Genomic DNA, 19681 nt, shown 5'->3' with positions numbered 1-19681 from the left:
TTACTGATTTAATCTCCACCTACACATCAGGGCATTTTCCTGACCTAGTTTGTTACTATTTTTTTCCAAATTGAATGAAAAATGTCCTCTGGAGCTAAATCACGATTAATGCCTCTTCAAGGAAGCCAAGCTAGTAACCTCTATAACATACCTGCTCTCCACAGTGAGCAAGAGCTCTGGTGTTTGATTCAAAATTAACCTACTAAAGGGGCAGCATGTTATGCTATTTCTGTACTGCTGAAATGGCCTTTATTTCCAGAGCTGTTTTCCAAACTATGTCTGTATTGCTTTCCAGACATCTTGTTTAACCTAATCACAACTGCTCAGTCCATTTTCTGCTCACAATTTGTTACTGGGAAAATTATTACAATGGTGTGTAACACATGGGGACCCATTATATCATTCTCCTTAAATCACAGAGCTCTATCTATGAATGATATGATACCTCCTACACTTAAGCTTTAATTTTATAAGCTGTAAGCTGTCTAGGAAAAAAACCCAAACAAGTCACCTTCTACCATAAAATCTTACTTAGTACAAAAAAAGCAAGGCTCCTATTTATGGGGGTTTGGGGAGTAGTACTTAGAAACCTTGAGCATAGTTTCAGGATGCCCAGTTTATACTACTTCCATGGCAGAGAGCGATTTCAGCCCCTTTATGGGGATTTTAGGCATATCAGAATCCTCCTTATGCATGGGAGGAGTCCCCCATAAAAATCTACAAAACTACTATATTGTCCTCCTCCAAGTGTTTCTCTAAATCTCACCTCTGTCATGATGGCTACACAACATTTGACAATGGCTAGGCAGCTGGTGTGCTGTGACTGCTGCTCATTACGCTAACTATAATCACCTCACTGTTCTTTGTGTTCCCCCATGTATTTGTTGTATTCACCTGTTGCCTCTTATCATATAGAAAGACTAAAGCCCAGATTTTTAAAGGTGTTCAGGTGTTGCTGAAATCAGCATTGCAACACCAAAGTGATGTAAAATCTGAAGTCTCACTTTCACAAAGGATTTGGGCACTTGCGATTTTAAGGCCCATTGGGCTATGTCTACATTGCAATTAAGCTGACCCATGCCAGCTGACTCGGGCTGCGGGGCTGTTTAACTGCAGTGTAGACTTCCGGGCTTGGGCTGGAGCCCAAGCTCTCAGACCCTTTGAGGTGGGAGGGTCCCTTAGTTCAGGCTGCAGCCCAAGCCCAGAAGTCTACACTGCAATTAAACAGCCCCTTAGCCCAGGCCCCATGAGCCCAAGTCAGCTGGCACAGGCCAGCCGTGGGTTTTTAATTGCAGTGTAAAAGTACCCATTGGAAGTCAATGGGATTTAGGCTCCTAAGTGCCTAAATGCCTTTTGAAATGAGACAGGCGTTGCAATGTTTAGTGCAGAAATGCCTAAACACCTTTTAAAATCTGTTTCTAAGAGCTCTCTGGGGGAGTGTGACAGAGCGCAGGGAGTGAACTCTGATCACTTAGATGCTAATTAATTCCCAGAGGAAGCTGACTGAGGTAATTATCAGGCTGGCGGGAAGTCCTCAGGGAAGAGAGTCCTCAGTTCCCCTCAGGTCTGGGGAAGAGGGCCAAAGAACCATAGATATTGTAACCCTCCTGTTGCACAGGGACTGTTGTGGTAATGGCAGAAGGAACTTAAAATAAAAGGGTGCTGTGAATGCACAGCCACTGGAGTCCACACAATTTCTGTGGTGAACGGAAGGACGCTCTGTTACAGGGACGGACTGTCTTTATGTTATGAGTGTGCAGTGCCTACCACAAAAGAGCCCTGCTCCTCAGCTGGATTTCCAGTTGCAACCACAACAGAAATCCATATTATTTTTTTAAATGGCCAGATCTAAGCACATTGCAGTCTAAGTTAATACTGAATTTGGTGCACACCTTCACCAATCCCTCCCAATTTCCTTCCTCTAGCACACCCAGTCCAGGGGAACCTACCCATTCCCTTCTCTCTGGCCTTTCCTCCTTCAGATGGTGTCCTGTTGTGGAAACAGTGTGTGCAGCAGGTTATGTTTTATTCTCCAAATTAGCCCCAGATTCCTTTGTGCAGCAGTGCTTTACAAGAGATGTTGTGGTCACAGAATATCAGACGCAAAAAGTGCCCACTGCACAAGACAGAGCAGAGATCAGGTTCATGCAGGTGTGGGGAGAAACTCTGCAGTTAAAAGAAGAGCTGCTCAGGACTGGCCCCTTAAATGTGGCAACCATCTATTCAGCCTATGGCTAATGCAGCTCGATTCCCAGAACAGTTTCTCTGTGTTTGTTCCTGTGCATTAACACATGCTTCCCATTAACTTCAAACACATCTACTTGCTTCACTTACAGTAGATTACAGCCACACAGATAAGAATCTCACACTTCACTTTTTTGGGTTTTCTCTCTTCAAGCAAACTCCATGTAGCAGGTGGGCTTTATTTAAAAAAAATCTTTTGGGTGCTACCCCACTAAAAGACTGAGGAATAGAGGGACTTGTGGCCTTCTGGATGGATCACACTCTTCAAAACCTATGGAGCCCAGGGATCTTTGAGGAAAGAATCTCCAACCACTGCAGATCCTTGGGTTCCTGTGCTGCTCTCTGGGGTGCCTCACTAGCAGTACAGTTCCCTTGTGTTTTCCAGGTGACCCCTACATTTTTGCATCCAAGGGGAGCAAACTGCTTGGACTGTCAGTTAAAGCTGCTCATGAGTAAAGCTACGATTTAGTCATGGGTATTTTTAGTAAAAGTCATGGACAGGTCACCGGCAATAAACCAAAATTCATGGCCCATGACCTGTCCATGACTTTTACTAAAAATACCCATGACTATTTTTGCTCCTGGGCCCTGCTGCTCTGGGGGCCCTCTGCTCCAGCAGTGGAGACTGACTTCCCCTGGTGGCCCACTGGTCCAAGACCCCCTGGGCACCGCTCTCCTGATGGCCTCCTGGGCCACCCCCCAGAGCTGCTGCTCTGGCCACCCCCAGGACCGCTGCTGCTTGGGTTGTTCCTGGGGCTGCCCTGGGGTGCTCCCTGGGGCCACTGCTGCTCTGGCAGTTCCTGGTGCCAGCCGCACCAGCCACTGCTGAGGCTCTCCCACACTGTAGGCATCAGTTGAGCACTGAAAATTCATAGCTGGAAACCAGACCTGCTCACCTATAAGTTAATATTTTTTAAAATAGGTGATAAACTTGTAAAGATGTGTTTAGACTCCATAAAATGCTCATAAGTTGCTGCGTGCATTAATCTTACTAATGTCTGTATCCCATGCTGTAAGGTAATATGAAAGTTTTGCTTTATAATTGTAAAATTGTCTGCTCTGAATCTGTGAATCTGGCCAAGAAGAGTGGTTTTCCTGCCCACCAAGAAGGACTATAAAGACTAACTGGGCCAGTGTAGGATATGTGCAGGAGCCCTCATCCCATCAATTTTAACTCTGGGGCAAGGTCATATAAAGATCCTCGCAAGAAGAAACATTTATCTCTTTGCAGCTTGGCCTCTCACAAGGGCTGGAGCTAAGAAACAAAAGCAGCAATCTCCTGGGTCAACCTAGATTAGCCCTAAAAGACATTCGGCACTGACAGCTTACTTCATCTCTGTCACCTTTTGGAACCATAGATTGTAACTCATTTATGCTTATATGTTGTCTGCTTTAACCTGTAAATAACGCTCTCATTTCTTTTTCCTAGTTAATAAGTATTTAGTTTGTTTACTATAGGATTGGCTACCAGCATTGTCTTTGGTGCGAGACTGAAGGTATAAGTTGATCTGAGATAAGTGACTGGTCTCTTGGGACTGGGATCTTGTGATTTTTGGTGCAAGTGACCATTTATCACTAAGTCCAGCATGCCTGAGTAGCAAGATAGATTGGAGTGCCCAAAGGGCCTTTCTGTGACTCTATGGTAAGACTAGGACAGTGATCCAAGAGTTCACATTTGTTACTTGGTTGATGAAATCTGATCACAGAACATCCCACCAGATTGGGGTGTCTGCCCTGCTTTTTGACAGTTTGCCCTGAAGTTGGCACTCACAGTTGTGAATCACTCCAGACAGTGTGCCATGCTGCTCTTCTCTGGCAGTTCCACCTGTTCATATTACTGAAGAGAGGAGGCAGCTACTCTGACTCTGTCTCTTCCTGCCACCCACAGGCATGGAGTCTTTACCACATCATGATGCAGCTCCCATGAGCGCCGAGAAGTGGGGGATCACGTTGCATAGATCTAGCTACCCCCCATGCTCTACGTAATTCTAGTTTTATTTGCCCTCCTCCATGCTTCACATTTGAAGGGAGCACAGAGACTCTTGTCTGCAAGGATCACCACTTACAAAGAGAACACCCATCAGTGCTGTTTTCCATATGGCTAGGAATAAAAGATTTCTTTTTATTTGTAAATTAGCACTGAATAGACGCTACTTTGCTATGAAGAAAGCAACTCTGATAGAACAGGGCAAGTTTTTGTGTCTACACAAAAATTTGAAAATGGAGATGTTCAGCAGCACAGTAGTTCATTAAAGGTCTCAGAAAAATAAACCTCTGTATTTCACACTGTTCTCAATCATTTAAATGCAGTAAGAGAGGTGGGTTAATGTTATGCAGAACGAAAGTCCATGTTAAGCACAACAGGTCTTAGCACAATGAATTCTTCCTTCAGCAATGCCAGCTACAAGTGAAAAGTGGACATGATAAGCAAGTACAGCATAAAACAGCCTTAGGGCCTTGCTCACAAAAAGATTGGCTCATTATGGCTGCATCTCGTGCTGTGGACTGTATAGGAGATAGCCCACAGCTCAGTTACTGGAAGTTTGCTGGTGTTAAAGCAAGCACACAGATACCGACTTAGAACATACAGTGTCTGGATATAGGAAAACATTCATTCTTCATCATTACACTACTAAATGTTTACAGCCGGAACATGTGTACAACTTCATTCATATAAATGCCAATACGCTGTGCCTCAAAACTAAGTTGCAAGTAAACTGGATTGGCTAGAATCAATATTCCCATGTATGCAGGACTTAATTATGTATTAGAATGCTGAACCTACAGAATCATAACTGATTGCATAAGGGAATGGCAAACTATTGCAAACTTAAGTTGATATTTGTTTTGGCTAATACTGAAAATACAAGGAGAAAAAAGTGTTGTAATTCTATTAAGCAAGTATCACAATTATGATGCTAAATTAACTCTGTTCCAGTACAAACACTCAGGGCCTGACCACGCACTCCACTTTCTAGCAAAATTTCCACTGAAGTCAATGAGAGTTAAACCTCAGCAAGGAGCTCAGGCTAATACAGAAAATACTATTTATTTTAATGTATTCATGGAAATGGGCACATTTCTTTCAGTTAATAAAATAATGTGCATTTTCTAGTACTAAGATATTTATCAGTCCTACACATTAACTACTGAAGGCTCAAATCCTCACTCAAGATTTGTGGACTTCTATAAAATGTAAAGACATCAATTTTAGATGTGTTCCTCGCAGAGCGAGTTATCAAACACTCAGATACATTTCTGAAGTCTTTTTCTGCAGAGACTACAAGTTACTATTTTTAGGGCCCCATCCTGTTTCCATTAAAGTCAACAGAAAAGTTCTTGTTGTCTAATGAGAACAGGATTGTGCTTTTATTGAATACGCAGCTTTAATATATAAAACAAAAAATTTATGAAGTGTCACAATAATAAATATGAAATAGAGTGCCCATTTTTGTTGTTGTATCACACTGTTTTCAAGATTAGCACCAATATGGACATATAAAGAGCATGCTGCTCTCTCATTTAAGACCATCAGTTTTTAAGCTTAGAAATGCAATTAAATCAACAGGAAACTGTTTATTTACTGATGGCACAATATGGCCCACAGTTAGTATCTTATGTATAATGCATTAAGTGAATTTTAAAGAGTATTATTTGTATTGGTTAATAAAATAGGCCATAACAGCCCCACAGGACCAAATGGAGAAGATAACAGAAACCTTTCATTGGAATTTCCCTAGATTTGCTCATACAATGCTCCAAATGCTTTTTGCAGTCAGAGGAAAGATTGAATTATTTTACTTACAGGAGTATTGGACTGTTCTGTTAACTTCTGCTCCCATACTTTCAAACGTCTCTCCCGTTCCTTTAGCTCCTGCTCTTTAAAGCTCAGATCACGCTCCAGTTTCTTCAGCCTCTCTAAGGTTGCCTCAATTTCACATCTGCAGAGAGACAATTTGTTAAGTCTCGTCTTTTTCTGACAGATATAAATTGTTCATAATTCCCACACGAACATTAATTAAATGTGAAAAGCTGAAAAGTACATACTAACTCAAGCAGTACATTTAATTACCACCAAAACAAAGCCTTTCAGAGCATTAAAAACAACTGGTAGTGTTTATACTAGAGTATAAACCAGAATACCTTACTGCTTAAAAAAAAAAGAAAGAAAAAAGAAGAAGGAAAATCCCATCTTTTCTTTTAATATAATGAAATAGGTGCTATCAGTGAAGGAAAGTCGGTTCGGAAGCGATAATCACTAGCACTGCTATATGTATAGGCTAACAGCCTCATTTGCTTGGAGTTTATAACTTGGCCATAAATATTATTTGGGCTGAAGCTTGTTATACACAGTCTCAATAGAGGACTTTCCCCACTCCCGTTTCTCAAGGTTAAAACATAACAGATATGTAACCCCACACCAATGCTTTTTGGTCACACTACTTAAAATAATAGAAAGTTGTGGGACACAGTTTGGATTCACAAGGATTTGGATTGGACCCCTCTACATCAAACTAGCTTTGATTTTAAAGGGCTGTTGGGTTTTTTGAGGCCCAAATCATAATATACCTGGACTCTGAAATTAAAGGAAGGACTTATAAGGGTGTGAATGAGTATGAGAGATGGGATGTTAAGAAGGAGTAGGAAAGGGGTTTTCAACACCGTTCTCGTAAAGTTTCATCTGTGAGGGGTGAATTAGCTGCAAGATTGTTCCCTTTAGCATATTTTCTAATGGCTTGTCCAATCTAGCATCAAAATGTCTCTGGATGGAACATCCATCAGTCCCCTTCGAACATCATTCAACAATCTCTCTTCTATAATATGTACACTAATCTGTTTTTAATAGAGATGGGCCAAACAAATAATTCATTGATGTTAGCCCAGGTTTTTCCTTGTGAATAATCAAGAACAGACTTTGATTTGTACTTATTTACTCATTATTTGAAGTTATTTGACTAATGCCTTATATGAACAAAGTGTAGCCTGTAGATTGCTGCAAACTGTGAACCCTAATTGCTGCCTCAAATGTCCACTATTCATGCTGTCTGACTGGTTAGTCACATGGCATTGTTTCTGCTCTCTAAACTCCCACAGGGAGGTTTCAAGATGGCTACATGAATACTTCAGCTGCAAATGCTCCTGAACAACTATTCACAAGATTGTTTTGTGGAGGTGGAAAAACCTTGCAAACGACATTTGCTCCCACAGGTGTTTGCAAAACGCAAATAAAAGGGGCTACAAACACTGGAGCAAAGTGAATTCTGGGTTTTTTGAAAGAATGTAAATACTTTTTTTTTTTTTGGTAGTGTTCCTCCAAATCTAGCATAGCGTGATTCAGCTGGAACACCCACCTTAGGCAGCTCAGGCTGAAAGTTTGTGAAAGCTCATGTACTATTCCAAGATGGTACCTACAAACATGAAGGGGAACTCAACCCTCATTTAAAAAAAGAAAAGAAAAGAAGTAGGCTTGAAAACATGAACTAATGCGAACAGATTACTAGGGTTGAAAGCTTGTTGTTAGTTTTTTCCTAAAGACCATAAGTGATTCACAATCCCTTCACCCAAGGCTGGCCTTTGAAGGTCTAGCAAGCAACATAACCGTCAGTCCCTTGATTTCCAGGAAGACCTCACATCTTGTAGGCCTTGCAAAAACTGTTACAGCCAGTTTTGCAGAGGAGAACAGTTAATACATTTTTTGACTAAAACATCTACCCTTTTTAAAGGGCCAAGTCGACTAAGTACTGTGTAATTTAAAAGGCCTGAAAATGACAAGAACAAGAAAACTGATGATGTTAATATTCTAACTTATGTTATGTACCATGTATATTATTATATCTATTGTGTGTACAACAGGACAATTTGAGGACACTTGTTAGCATTGCTTTTGTTGGTTTGTGTCTCAACTTTATTGCTACTTATAGGTAGTTTTATACATTTTAAAATATGTCAATTATAGTTTTCTCTTAAATAAAATTCTGCAACAGGACAGTCCTGGTACCAATAGCTTTCCATACGTCAAAAGCATACTGTGTGCTGTGCTTATCTCTCCTCATTAGACAGACACCTCTCTTACAATAAAAGGTCAGTCTGCGAAAACAGCTGCATTCTGAAAAATAATTCCACTGTACATAATAAAACAGTGTAATTAAAGAGAAAGCTACCGCACATTGCCCAGTTAATGAGTCTGTTACTTCACAGACACAGCAGCTGGAAACATACATTGTAAGACGTGTGCATCTGTAGCTCTGCAGTTTGATCTTGCTTGCTTGATTTTGTTGAACCATTTCACCCTACAGTCTCAGAGAATGTGTCTTCTTATAAATGATACACACAAAAATGGTGACTTGTATGTGATTTTTTTTTTAGTTTTGCACTTTCATTGATAGATCAAAACAAGCATTAATACGATCACATTTAAATAGCCAGAATAGAGGCTCTCAAAAAAAGGGAAAGAATGTGGCTAGTATACATGAAAAAAAATGCATACTAAATACAGTCTCTATTTAACAATGAACATTTACATTACTTTTCAACCCTAATAAGAGACCTGCAGAAAGAACTATTAAATATGCTCTTCAAAATAAGTTTTATGTTGCCAGTCCTGAGACTGTTAGTCAGAAACAAGGACCTCCATTTGTAAAAATATCAGATATGGGGGAAGAAGAAGATATGGATTATGTTTAGACAATGATAAAAACAGACATATTAAATCAAATACTTTGGATTTTTACCAGCAGACATCACAGGAAGCTTGCAATCAAAAACATATTAGAGATGGGACAAATTGCCATCTGCCTATCTTTACTCTGCCATGCTGTACAAAATTAACTCTCTAGTTCTCTGTTTCATGCCAGTCAGAGCCACAGTAAGTCCAAGAGGAGTCTATGTACTCTGTGGCATCATATAGCCCCGTTGGGGTGCAATTTACTGCTGATCATTATACAAAACAAAAGAGTGCTCTGCCCTTTTAAGGGAGAAACAAATGAAAATCGACTTTCCTCAGCAGTGAGTGGCTTCAGCCAAATCCCAGATGTAAGTAACAGAGCGTGGCTCACCTCTCCAAAGGTTCTGCAAGGAGAGAGCCACATCCCCGTTCTCAACCTCGGCTCCAATCTTCTCTGTGACTTCTGCAGCCAGTCATCATCCGAGCTAACTCTTGACAGCACTTCCTATTCTTACCTACAGCTGGCCCAACTTGCTACTGGCCAAATTCCTAGGACATGTCTACACCAGGACACGCAGGAATGTTAATTCACCTTAACTAAAAGGGTAAATTTAAAGAGCCTGAGGCTTGGTCTACACAAGAAACTTAGGTTGGTATAACTGCATCTCTCAGGGGTGTGAACCCCTGAGCAACGCAGTTGTACTGATCTAACTCCTGGTGTAAATAGCACTGTGTCAATGGGACAGCTTCTCCTGTCAACATAGCTACCACCTCTCGAGAAGGTAGGCTAACTATGTCAACAGGAGAAGCCCTCCATTGGCATAGGAAGCATCTTCACTAAGTGCTACGACGGCGCTGCCTGTGCAGCAGTATCACTGCAGCGCTGTAATTGTAGAAAAGCCCCTAGTTATAGTGCCTTAAAGCCCCTTGTGGCTGCTCTCATTCCAAAGTACAGTGGCCTCAAATTTGCTTTAGCTTAATCCCCTTGGGCCACTTTACTTCTGAGTAAGAGAGTCCACACAGGAATTTAATGCATTTTAACTAAGGCTCTTTAAATTTGCACACCTTAGTTAATTCTCATTATCTTCCCTGAATGTCCACATGAAAACATGTCCCTAGACGCAGGGCAGGCAATTGTGGCTCTTATTCTAATCAGCAGGAGAGTAAACTCTTTTCATCCCAACTGCTGGATGGAGTCTCCATACACCCCACTATTCATACCTCCATACACCCCAATTTCTTTCTAACTGTGTCACATTTCTCTGACTACTTAACTCAGAATTTATCTTTGCTTCCAAGTGAATTGTTCTTGATCACGAATAAGTTTTTTTCCTCTCCTGATTCCCTTGTCTATAAGTTTATCAACTCTTCTGAAAAATTCTATAATTCATTTTTAACTTGAAACTGTACCTTTGCTGAAATGCCTTTCCATGGCTAGAACAACACTTTTCACTTGCAGTGCTTTATGTTTACAAAACATCAACCAGTATTCACAATGCAACAGCTTCTGTGCCCCAAAATGAAATATTTCATAAAACAGGTAAGAAGATTCCTAATAAAGGAATAAACTTGCCAAAAGAATAAAAGTTTAATCTTACTGAATGTCAATTCAACAGGTATCTACTTTGCTGAATGGACCAGATTTAGTGGATAGTTGTTTGGTTCCTTCAGGAATCTGAGTACTTGCCCATCTCTAATATAAATATTCCTTACCAGATCCATTGGATTAACGTCTTATATGAAGTTTAACACTGAATAATGCAAAAGGCAGCTATCTGGATTATAAAAAAAAAAAAAAAGGAGCAATTACCATTATAGTAGCAGGACTGACCTTGCCAAAGTTTAAAAGGATAGTGGCAGAAAATGTGGAGGCTGCTTGTGGTCACATAATAAACCCGCATGATTAGACTTATTCTTCCAACATTTTTTGCCTTCTGATTGCTACCAAAAATGCAACACAGATAAAATACCAGTCCAGAAATCTGCAAGAATCATGGTGTCCAACAAACAATTCATATCCCAAAAGAATCTGGTGGATCCCTATTTGAGAGACAAGCATATTCAAAAGATATCTCAAGGCCAACTGGGGGGGAGTGGTAGAGGGAAGATAGGGAAACAGATATATTGATTTCTTATAAAAAAATAAATGTGACAAATAGAAGCCATCCAACAACTTAAGTGCAGTTTAAACAAACATGGAAAAATTAAACATAAGAACAACAGATTTCCTCATCTGGTAAATAAAACCTAGCTGAACTTTCAACAAAAATAATATTTTTAGATAGTTGAAAATCAATACATTAGAAATTTGTTGTGTACCAGGCACTTCAAGATCAAACTGCAGATTTTCTAGTATACATGCAGTTTACATTTTATATCAGCAGATGGCGCAAAATGTTAGTATACTGTACTGAGAGCTGAGATGCAGTTAGGAGATTCTCTGCTGAGTCAGTGCAGGAATAATGTCAGCTCTAAAACATGCTATTTATACTCTCATCATGTGACCTGGCTCAAACATCCCATCTTGTGCTCACTTTTTCCACACACACAATAAAATTCCCTAGTTATCAATTCCCCTTTGAAGTTTACCAACAAAGTTTGGGATTGTTTTGTTTAAACCCCATGTCTATAATCTCTTCCTTATTCTTTACTTCCCAGCTCCAGTTTTCTTGAATGTTTTTCTTTGCTTGTTTTCAGAGCTGCAGGCACAGAATATTTGAGTATTTGTGCTCCCAGTTTACCTGGACAGTGGCCAAAGCTTCTTAATATAGACTGCAATAAGATCATCCTCTGCCTGTGCAGATCTGCTTTCAAAATTCTTGTCCAAACACTAAGAAATATTGTGACGCGCTAAGCTTACATACTGAGAAAGAAGCTTTTGGAACATTTCTCTTATGTTATTCTTTGCACACATATAAAATAGATTGAAAATTGGATCAAAAACTGTTTCAAATAATGGAAAGGGCCCTTTACCTGGGTCTCCATTTGTAAGCATACCACTGGAAACAGGTTGTATCATTTGTTCAAACAATTTTTGTGCATTATCACAAATAACGGGTTGGCAGAAGTAAGTCCTATCATGTGGATGCACAACTGATAACACCAAGTGGCTGCACATGCAAAGATTCAGACTCATAAATGTAGGCTTGTTTTGAAAATTTGGCCTTTTATGTCCCTTCCCTGCGTAACATGTAATTTGCACACTTATACACACAGATATGTACAAATGTAGTAATATGTAGCTTGAATCACAAATATCTTCACGTTAGAGACTGAATTCACACCCCTGGTTTTAAGATTTGGATGGCAAAACCCATATAGTGTAATATTAATAAAATGCACAGCTTAAGCGTATTGACTCATAACTCACGTTCCACAACATTCTGGGTAGTCTTGAAAAAAACCAAGATCAAATATGTTCCAAAAATATCTACAGAACAAGTATTTTGTATTAAGAAAGTGGTTGCCATCTTGCCACCTGAATCTGATTTCTTCTCCTTTTAGTAACTCTAATGCCAGCCACACAATTTGGCACTTAACCCTCTGGAAAGAGTCTTAATTTGCCCACATCATTTCACCTGAACACCATACCATCTTATTATGGAAGCAAAGAAACATACCTCCACTCTGCCTTGTTATGCAGGAATGAGTTACACTGGTCTGGAAGGTTGCTGTCATTGGACATGGATTCCAGAATTGAAATGATCTGCTTGAAAGATGGTCTTTTCTGAAGACAAAATGATAACAATAATCAGGGTTTTGTTTTAATATCGGACAATGTTAAAACATTAATGGGATTTCTCCTACTGCAACTGCAAGCACAAGCCTGCAAACAGCACACAGACTGGGATGCTGCCTACATAATTATCAGGTGTTCAGCTCATGGAAAAATTATTCTAAACCCATATATTTAAACTGTACACTTTCCACTGGAAAAGTCAGCACAAAAACTGGTACAATCTACAATTATGGCAGGGGAGGGATAGCTCAGTGGTTTGAGCACTGACCTGCTAAGCCCAGGTTGTGAGTTCAATCCTTGAGGGGGCCATTTAGCGATCTGGGGAAAAAATTAGGGATTGGTCCTGCTTTGAGCAGGGGGTTGGACTAGATGACCTCCTGAGGTCCCTTACAACCCGGATATTCTATGATTCTGTGGGGCCCCAACCTGCTACTACCACAATGTAAAATAATTAACAACAACAACAATATAATAAGGGATTTATAATGATTAGAAAGAAGGGTTTCTCGTGCAAAGAAGGAAAATTCTACCTAACAGTCCTAATCTGGGAGAAGCACGCCTCCCAGGGATTGGCAATGCCTTTCATAACACAGCTTTGCAACTGTAGGTCACAGGTAGGAACCCAACACTATTGATAGCTTGTACCAAATAGCTTGTACTGAATAGCTACAAGCCATTTGGTAGCCCGAGTGTGAGATCTCAGTTCAATTCCTACTAGACAAAGGTCCACATCACAAAAATTGCCCCTCCATAACGGGCACCTTTGTTGGTAGTCTCAGCAGAAGTCAGGGACTGAACAGACATCAGGACAATTGTGGTGATTCCTCCATGACAAAGCTGGGCATGTTGCCAAAGCAGTCAGGGGGGGAAGTTCACAGTACCCATGCATGTGCTATTCATGTCCTGTGCAAAACTAAAGGCGGTCATTCTTAAACCCCTTTATGAAAACTAAATTCACTCATCATTCAGAGCAGTCATAACTTCTCTGCATTTTCTACTTTCTGCAGTCACAAAGGAAGCTATAGAGTAAGATAATTGTTGAAAACTGAAAAAGCCACAGTTAAATATATTTCTTGAAAGAGCAGTGACTCCATTAGTCTGTTTGACAGACCCCAGGCAAGGTTGAGACAAAAGGTTGAGACAAAATGTAGATACATAATAAAGGGATGATGCCCATTCTCTCTGCATCTCATCGGTAATTACACCATTTCTGCTAAAATTACAGATGCAGCAATTAAAACGTGCGTTTTAATTTGGGTGCACAAAAACAATTAGGAACAATGCTGAGGTGTCTCTCCCAGGAAGATCTAAGTGATTTCTACATTATAAAAGAGAGACAATTTCTTTATTTCAAATGTCAAACAGCATAAAAAGTGTCAAATGTATAACAAAAAAAAGACAACCTCTCTTATACAGTAGTGCTGCACTATTCAACGCTAACTGGAGGCTTTTTTTGTCTGTCATTTTTTGGTCCATCTACACAATTTTCAGGCAAATGGTGCAGCAAGCAGATTTTCTCAGCGTTTGCCCAGCCATTGCTGTATCTGTGCATTTTGGCTCCTATCCCATAGAGTTCCCTGTACTGTAACCTGGAACATAACACGGTAGCAAGTGCAAACGTGGCAGTACTTTATTTGTACCTGTTGCTATAATTCTATAAATTGTTTCTAGTAAAGAATCCCAGTAGTTTGTTACAATGGTTCTCTCCCGTTAGTGAATCTCCACATGCATTACAGCGGACGGGGACTACACCATCACACAATTCCACATGGATGATGTTATAGGTAAAGCTTAGCAGGAGGCTCCCTTGTACCCATTTTACTCTGTGCTTAGAGTCCCAGAATACAATCATTGCTAGTTTTGGGTGGTGCTGCTCCAGGAGGCCAGGAGCTGATTTTTCAACTTGTTTTATTCTTTTCATATATTTAGCTGTTGCTGACCCAAATCCAGTGAAATGCACAAGGTCAGGGCTGCAGTCACTTGCCCTGTTTTGGGTTTGTGAGTAGCAATGTATGCTAAATGCATTCCTGTAATTTCAATAGCTTTTCATTGATGTTCCACCTCTGTTTGCCTGGAGTGTGGGATATGCAATGGGACAGCTTCCAGAACATGTTGGAAACCCCAGACACCATTAATGTATTTGTGTAGTGCTATTAAACACTATACAATCACTTAATAGGTGTGTAGTGTGTCCTTACTAAACTAGTTGCATTATCTGATTTTCAGGAGCAGATGAAGAGAGAGCAGCCCTGTTACCCAGGGTTCCTGGGGAAGCCCTCTTTGACAATGCCATGGTCTGCAAAAGAGGCGTCACAAGCCCCTGTTACATAAGCAATAAAATATTGAAATTAATACAAGTTTCGTTTCCAGAATGTTTGTGCGCATTCTGCTTGGTATGTCTTTCTGGGGGTCTTTGGGAAGTACTGTGCAGGGCGGAGACCAGCCAACTACTTCTTATGCTGCTCTCAGACCTGCCTAAACAGAGGGAGGGAATATAATGGTTGACAGAGAACAGAGCTGTCTCTGAAGGGCAGTTCAAAGCATTGAGTGACTGAGTTAGTTGTATGAAGCAATACAATGGTCAATACGATACCTGAGGTTCCTGCACACACTACTACCAAATTGGCAAGCAGTGAACCAGGACAGCCACAGGAGTTGTCAAAACTTTGTTCCAAGTGGACATTCACAACAGTACTGGGAATGCTTGTGCATCTATGCATGTGGACACCAACTGTTTTACAGGCCTGGTAGGTACCTGAATCAGCCTTGGCAACAGCTTTTCTCTCAAAGGTAGATGGGATTTTGTCTGGAGCTAGAATGAGGCAACAGGTCTACACTGATTTTTTTTTTTTTTTTTAAAAGGAAGGTACCTTTTAATTTAATAAAAACACTGTAAGCACAGATTGAGGACTTTGGCTAAGATGTGGAAAAGTGACGCGTGATTTGGGGTGCCCAGCTTGAGATACCTTCTTTTTGGTCAGTGGGTGCTCAGCACTTTCTGAAAACAAGACTCCTGAAAGAGGTTTCAAGTTGGATACCCAAAATCACTAGTCACTTTTTAAAAATCTTGGCACTTACATCTCAATGCCTCATGGAAAAACTTTATAAAAGAAATTCCAATTCCAATGAATTGTGACGAATATTTTCAGTGTTTTCCTTAACTCAATATTTATTACTTGGCATGTTTGTATAAAAACAGGTCCTTTGATTCTATTACTTTATCTGTTCCAACTACCTCTCCCAGTTCCCAAGCCTCAGATGATAATGGTATTTCTAATAATTTATGATGTCCCAGATCAGGTGGAGGATAAGCTGTAGAAACATATGAAACTGTAAGAAATACAAGACCCTGTTTTAAGGTAAACTTCTCTACTAAATAAAGAGATCAATAGGGAGAAATCTTGTAAAAGCAACTATCTAATATCTTAGAAAAATAGGTTGTCTTGAAAGTGGTTGTCTAAGACAAGTAGTTGCCTATTGGAGGTGCTCTTTAATAATCATTATTAATACTTAGCACATAATTGTCTTTTTCCATGTAAAAAGCACTTTACTAAAGTTACTTTAACTTATAGGTTTTACCATATAAATACAATTCCTCTATGCATGCTTTATTCATAGCGATTTCAATTCAATGGGATAGATAATTTTCTTCAAATAGTAAGAAATTCTATAAAATTGAAAGCAAAGCCTAAAAACTGACAGACTAATCACAGGCAAATCACAGGGGAGTTGCATATTGTGGTATTACAATAAGGTCACAGTAGTCTATAACAAGGATTGCACTATATACTCCCTCTGAAGCGATGACTTTAACAACAAGCAAGTTGGCCACCAATATTTCAGAAGAACCCTTTATCACTAGGTGCTAGTCTGTCACCTTAGATTCCTATGCAGAAAGTCCCTCCACGTGCAGCTCTCTCCTCTTTTACAGAAGAAGGGCCATCTTCTCATCACCATCTCTGGAGATCTGTGTCTCACGAGGAAGTGGCCTAAGGAAATGGTTGTTATGCTCCAGCAATTTGCAGAAAAGCAGCACGATGCTGCATTAACTTTTCATCATAGCTGTCTAGGAACGAAGGGACTCCCTTCATAGGAAACTGGAGGGGGCTAAGGAGTCTGCAATGAAGAGGCACAGAGTCTTCATTTGGAAGGCACCATGTTGTTGGTGGATCTCAAGGGTCTTGAGGGACAGAACCCTCCACTCATTCAATGAGAGAACATGCCTTGTCCCCCACATAAAAATCTGGGGAAAAACTCTACAAGGAAGGTTTTCTTCTTCCTATCTCCCTCTCAGGTTCTTTCCAAGCAACAAGACGATCTAGCTTTAAAGTAGCCAATTCATCCAGGAACAAATCCTGGTTCCACTGAAGCAGTGGCAAAACTCTTATTGACTTCAACGGGACCAGAATTCTGACTCCACCAAACTGAGTAAAGCAATATCATTTTCCTTCGTTACCTATCTTCACAAGAGAAGGAAATGCCTGCTCACATTTGATAACAAAGCTGATGCCATTATGAACTGTTTTCCAGCTACCTCCACAGGTATCTTTCCAACTAATTTTCTGCACAGCAGAATAGGGCAGTGGACTGAACTAAAATGGACTTTTCCCATCATCTATATGAGTCTTTACTAAGTAAATATTCCTTTAAATTACTCTTTTAGTTATCCCCACAAGGGCAGTTAAACAGGTGCAAAGGTTTACAAGCTTGATATAACAACTCTTCTTGAAGTTGCTTTTTATTCTGTTTTCATGTTAATTTAGGGCTTGTTCTGCCATCCTTATTCACACCGTGCAGGAATGTATATTGCAAATGCTCCCAATGTGCTTAGGGTGTCAGAATCAGGCCTTTAATCATTACATTATATGTGCAACTGCTTTGGGACTTCTGTGAAGAAATAATTTTATGAAGAAAATTTGTTTTATAGGTAAGAACTAAACTATTTTTTCATTAAGTTACAGAAAAAATGTATTAGTTCTTCCCATCCTACCTTATGCACAGCTGTTCCAGTCAGTATCCCAATGCTGACTTCCTTAAACAGGTCTGGCTTTAGAAGGCAAGAGAGGCATCCAGCCATATGTTCTAGATGATCATAATGAAAAGCCCTAGCTAACAGTTTTGAATTGGTTTGCAGCAGCAGTAATAGGCCAGCTGTGCCCTACAAAATAAGACTTACACACTAAATTGATGAAGACAAAAAAGAAATAAATACATTTAACGTGAACACAATAAATGAAATTACCTTTGAATCAGCTTCCCAACACTGATGCATCAGTTCTGCAAAACTTCTGGGACAACTGCTTGGAATGGTTAATCTCTGCAATGGAGAGAGGATTCACCAGTTAAATGACAGCAAAGAGCATTTTATTTTTTTTTAATGGTTTAGTCATAATACTTTCCATAAGACCGGTCATTTGATGTTTCAAGCAAAAAGATGAGGCAATTGTTCAAAATAATCATTAACAGAATAAAGGCCGGTATGACAAAAGTCCAAAATTGAGGATCAATGTTCAAAATCCAAAAGAAGACACCATGGACAGGTACGGTTAGACTCATAAGGGATGGGTGGAGCAAATATTCAAACATAGTAGGTTAAAAAATTAACATGTGCCCAATAGATCAAATGAGGCAAGCCCATGGAAAGTCTCGCAAATGAATATTAAATGTTTGGATCCAATTAACTGCATTACTGGGTGTCCACAGATGTAAATATAAATGTGATGTGGGAGAAAACTTAACCCCTTTCTCCCACATAAAGTAATCCAGCAATATTTTAGTAAAATCACTGTTGATATCACAGAGAAATGGCTGAAATACACATTGCATTGTCTGAGGAGGTGATGAAGTTAAAAAAAATATAAAAGATTTCTATGAGAACCTTACTCCACAAGGTAAGTTTCATGAAGCTGTGGTCAGACTGATTAATTGTGATATCAGTTGCTCAAAAAAAGAACTCAAGGCCAGTACTAAAACCATTAGCTGTACAATTACAAAACAATTACAACCAGGACTGCTGCAACAAAGAACGAGTTCTAAACCAATTTGGTTTCCTTTGTAGGGAATTAGAAAGATACCTAAAACAGGCTCTCTTAGAGGCAACTTTTAATTTGCAAACTCTTTTTCAGTCTGGAAAGATCCAAACCCAATCTCTACATTTGATGAAATGAGTATCTTTACCACATTACATTACAAGGAGATACCCTGGGCTCTCAGTTAACGGACTTCAGATGTTTGATACCAACTAAAATAGATATGTAAATACACAACAGAATGGTTCTTCATTGGAGGATCTGGAAGGACCTAGAAATCTGAGAGGCCAAGATGGAAAAATGATTCTCTAGTCCTATAAACAGGACAGAGGCATATAAAGATGATCTAACCAAGATATTATAGTTCCATTCAAACCAACTTGCTATCCCAGGCACTTTGCTGCACTAATTCTGGCACTGCACAAGTAAAGCAGAGCAAGTTGTATCAAATTATACCATTATATTACTACAACGTGACCTGCAAAGCCATATGAGCCACAGCATGCCAAAATAGGAGTACAACAAATTTGTCTGCATTAGCATTTAAACAAGACAAAAACTGGAAACATGAGACCAGTAATGCCTTTATTGTGTGAGTGTAATTATTAAAATAATGCATTGCTGGTGAAAAGGCTTTCTGCACAAAAAATACACTGAAATTCCTACAGTGCATGAACAAATTGCACGGCTATTTGATACTCGGTCAAGTCATTTGCCTAAAAATATGTCTGCTAGCCTTGCTATGGCATTTGTGTGTAACCCTCACTGTTCCAGTAGATGGAAAATAAATTAACAGGAGACACGTAATCATCAATTACATCTGTTTTATGTGTGCAGAATGTAATTTGTCAGGAAATATATAGGTAGCATATTCCAAGGCTATCATACCATAATAAAGAAGATATTCTCAGTATTAATTTGTCATTAGCTAATGCCAACCATAATCTGAGCATTCATATTGGGGGTGGAGCAGGTCTGGATTAAAATGGAAAATATTCACGAAGG

The 19681-nt window shown here is 39.7% G+C and overlaps 1 protein-coding gene across 6 annotated transcripts in view; it reads right to left on the bottom strand.

The window, feature by feature from the left end:
- MAP3K20 (mitogen-activated protein kinase kinase kinase 20) overlaps nucleotides 1-19681 on the bottom strand; it is a 126168-nt gene that overhangs the window by 36829 nt on the left and 69658 nt on the right. For all 6 annotated transcript variants that reach the window (XM_073305870.2, XM_073305876.1, XM_073305871.2 and 3 more), the window contains 3 exons: nucleotides 17890-17964; nucleotides 12529-12635; nucleotides 6050-6185 (listed from right to left, as the gene is read on the bottom strand). In XM_073305870.2, coding sequence (XP_073161971.1) covers nucleotides 6050-6185; nucleotides 12529-12635; nucleotides 17890-17964 — 318 coding nt within the window. The remainder of the gene's footprint in view (nucleotides 1-6049; nucleotides 6186-12528; nucleotides 12636-17889; nucleotides 17965-19681) is intronic.

The sequence above is a fragment of the Lepidochelys kempii genome, chromosome 11 (genome assembly GCF_965140285.1).
Source record: "Lepidochelys kempii isolate rLepKem1 chromosome 11, rLepKem1.hap1, whole genome shotgun sequence".
Classification (NCBI taxonomy): Eukaryota; Metazoa; Chordata; order Testudines; family Cheloniidae; genus Lepidochelys; species Lepidochelys kempii.
This window is presented reverse-complemented; position numbering and strand designations above follow the sequence as displayed.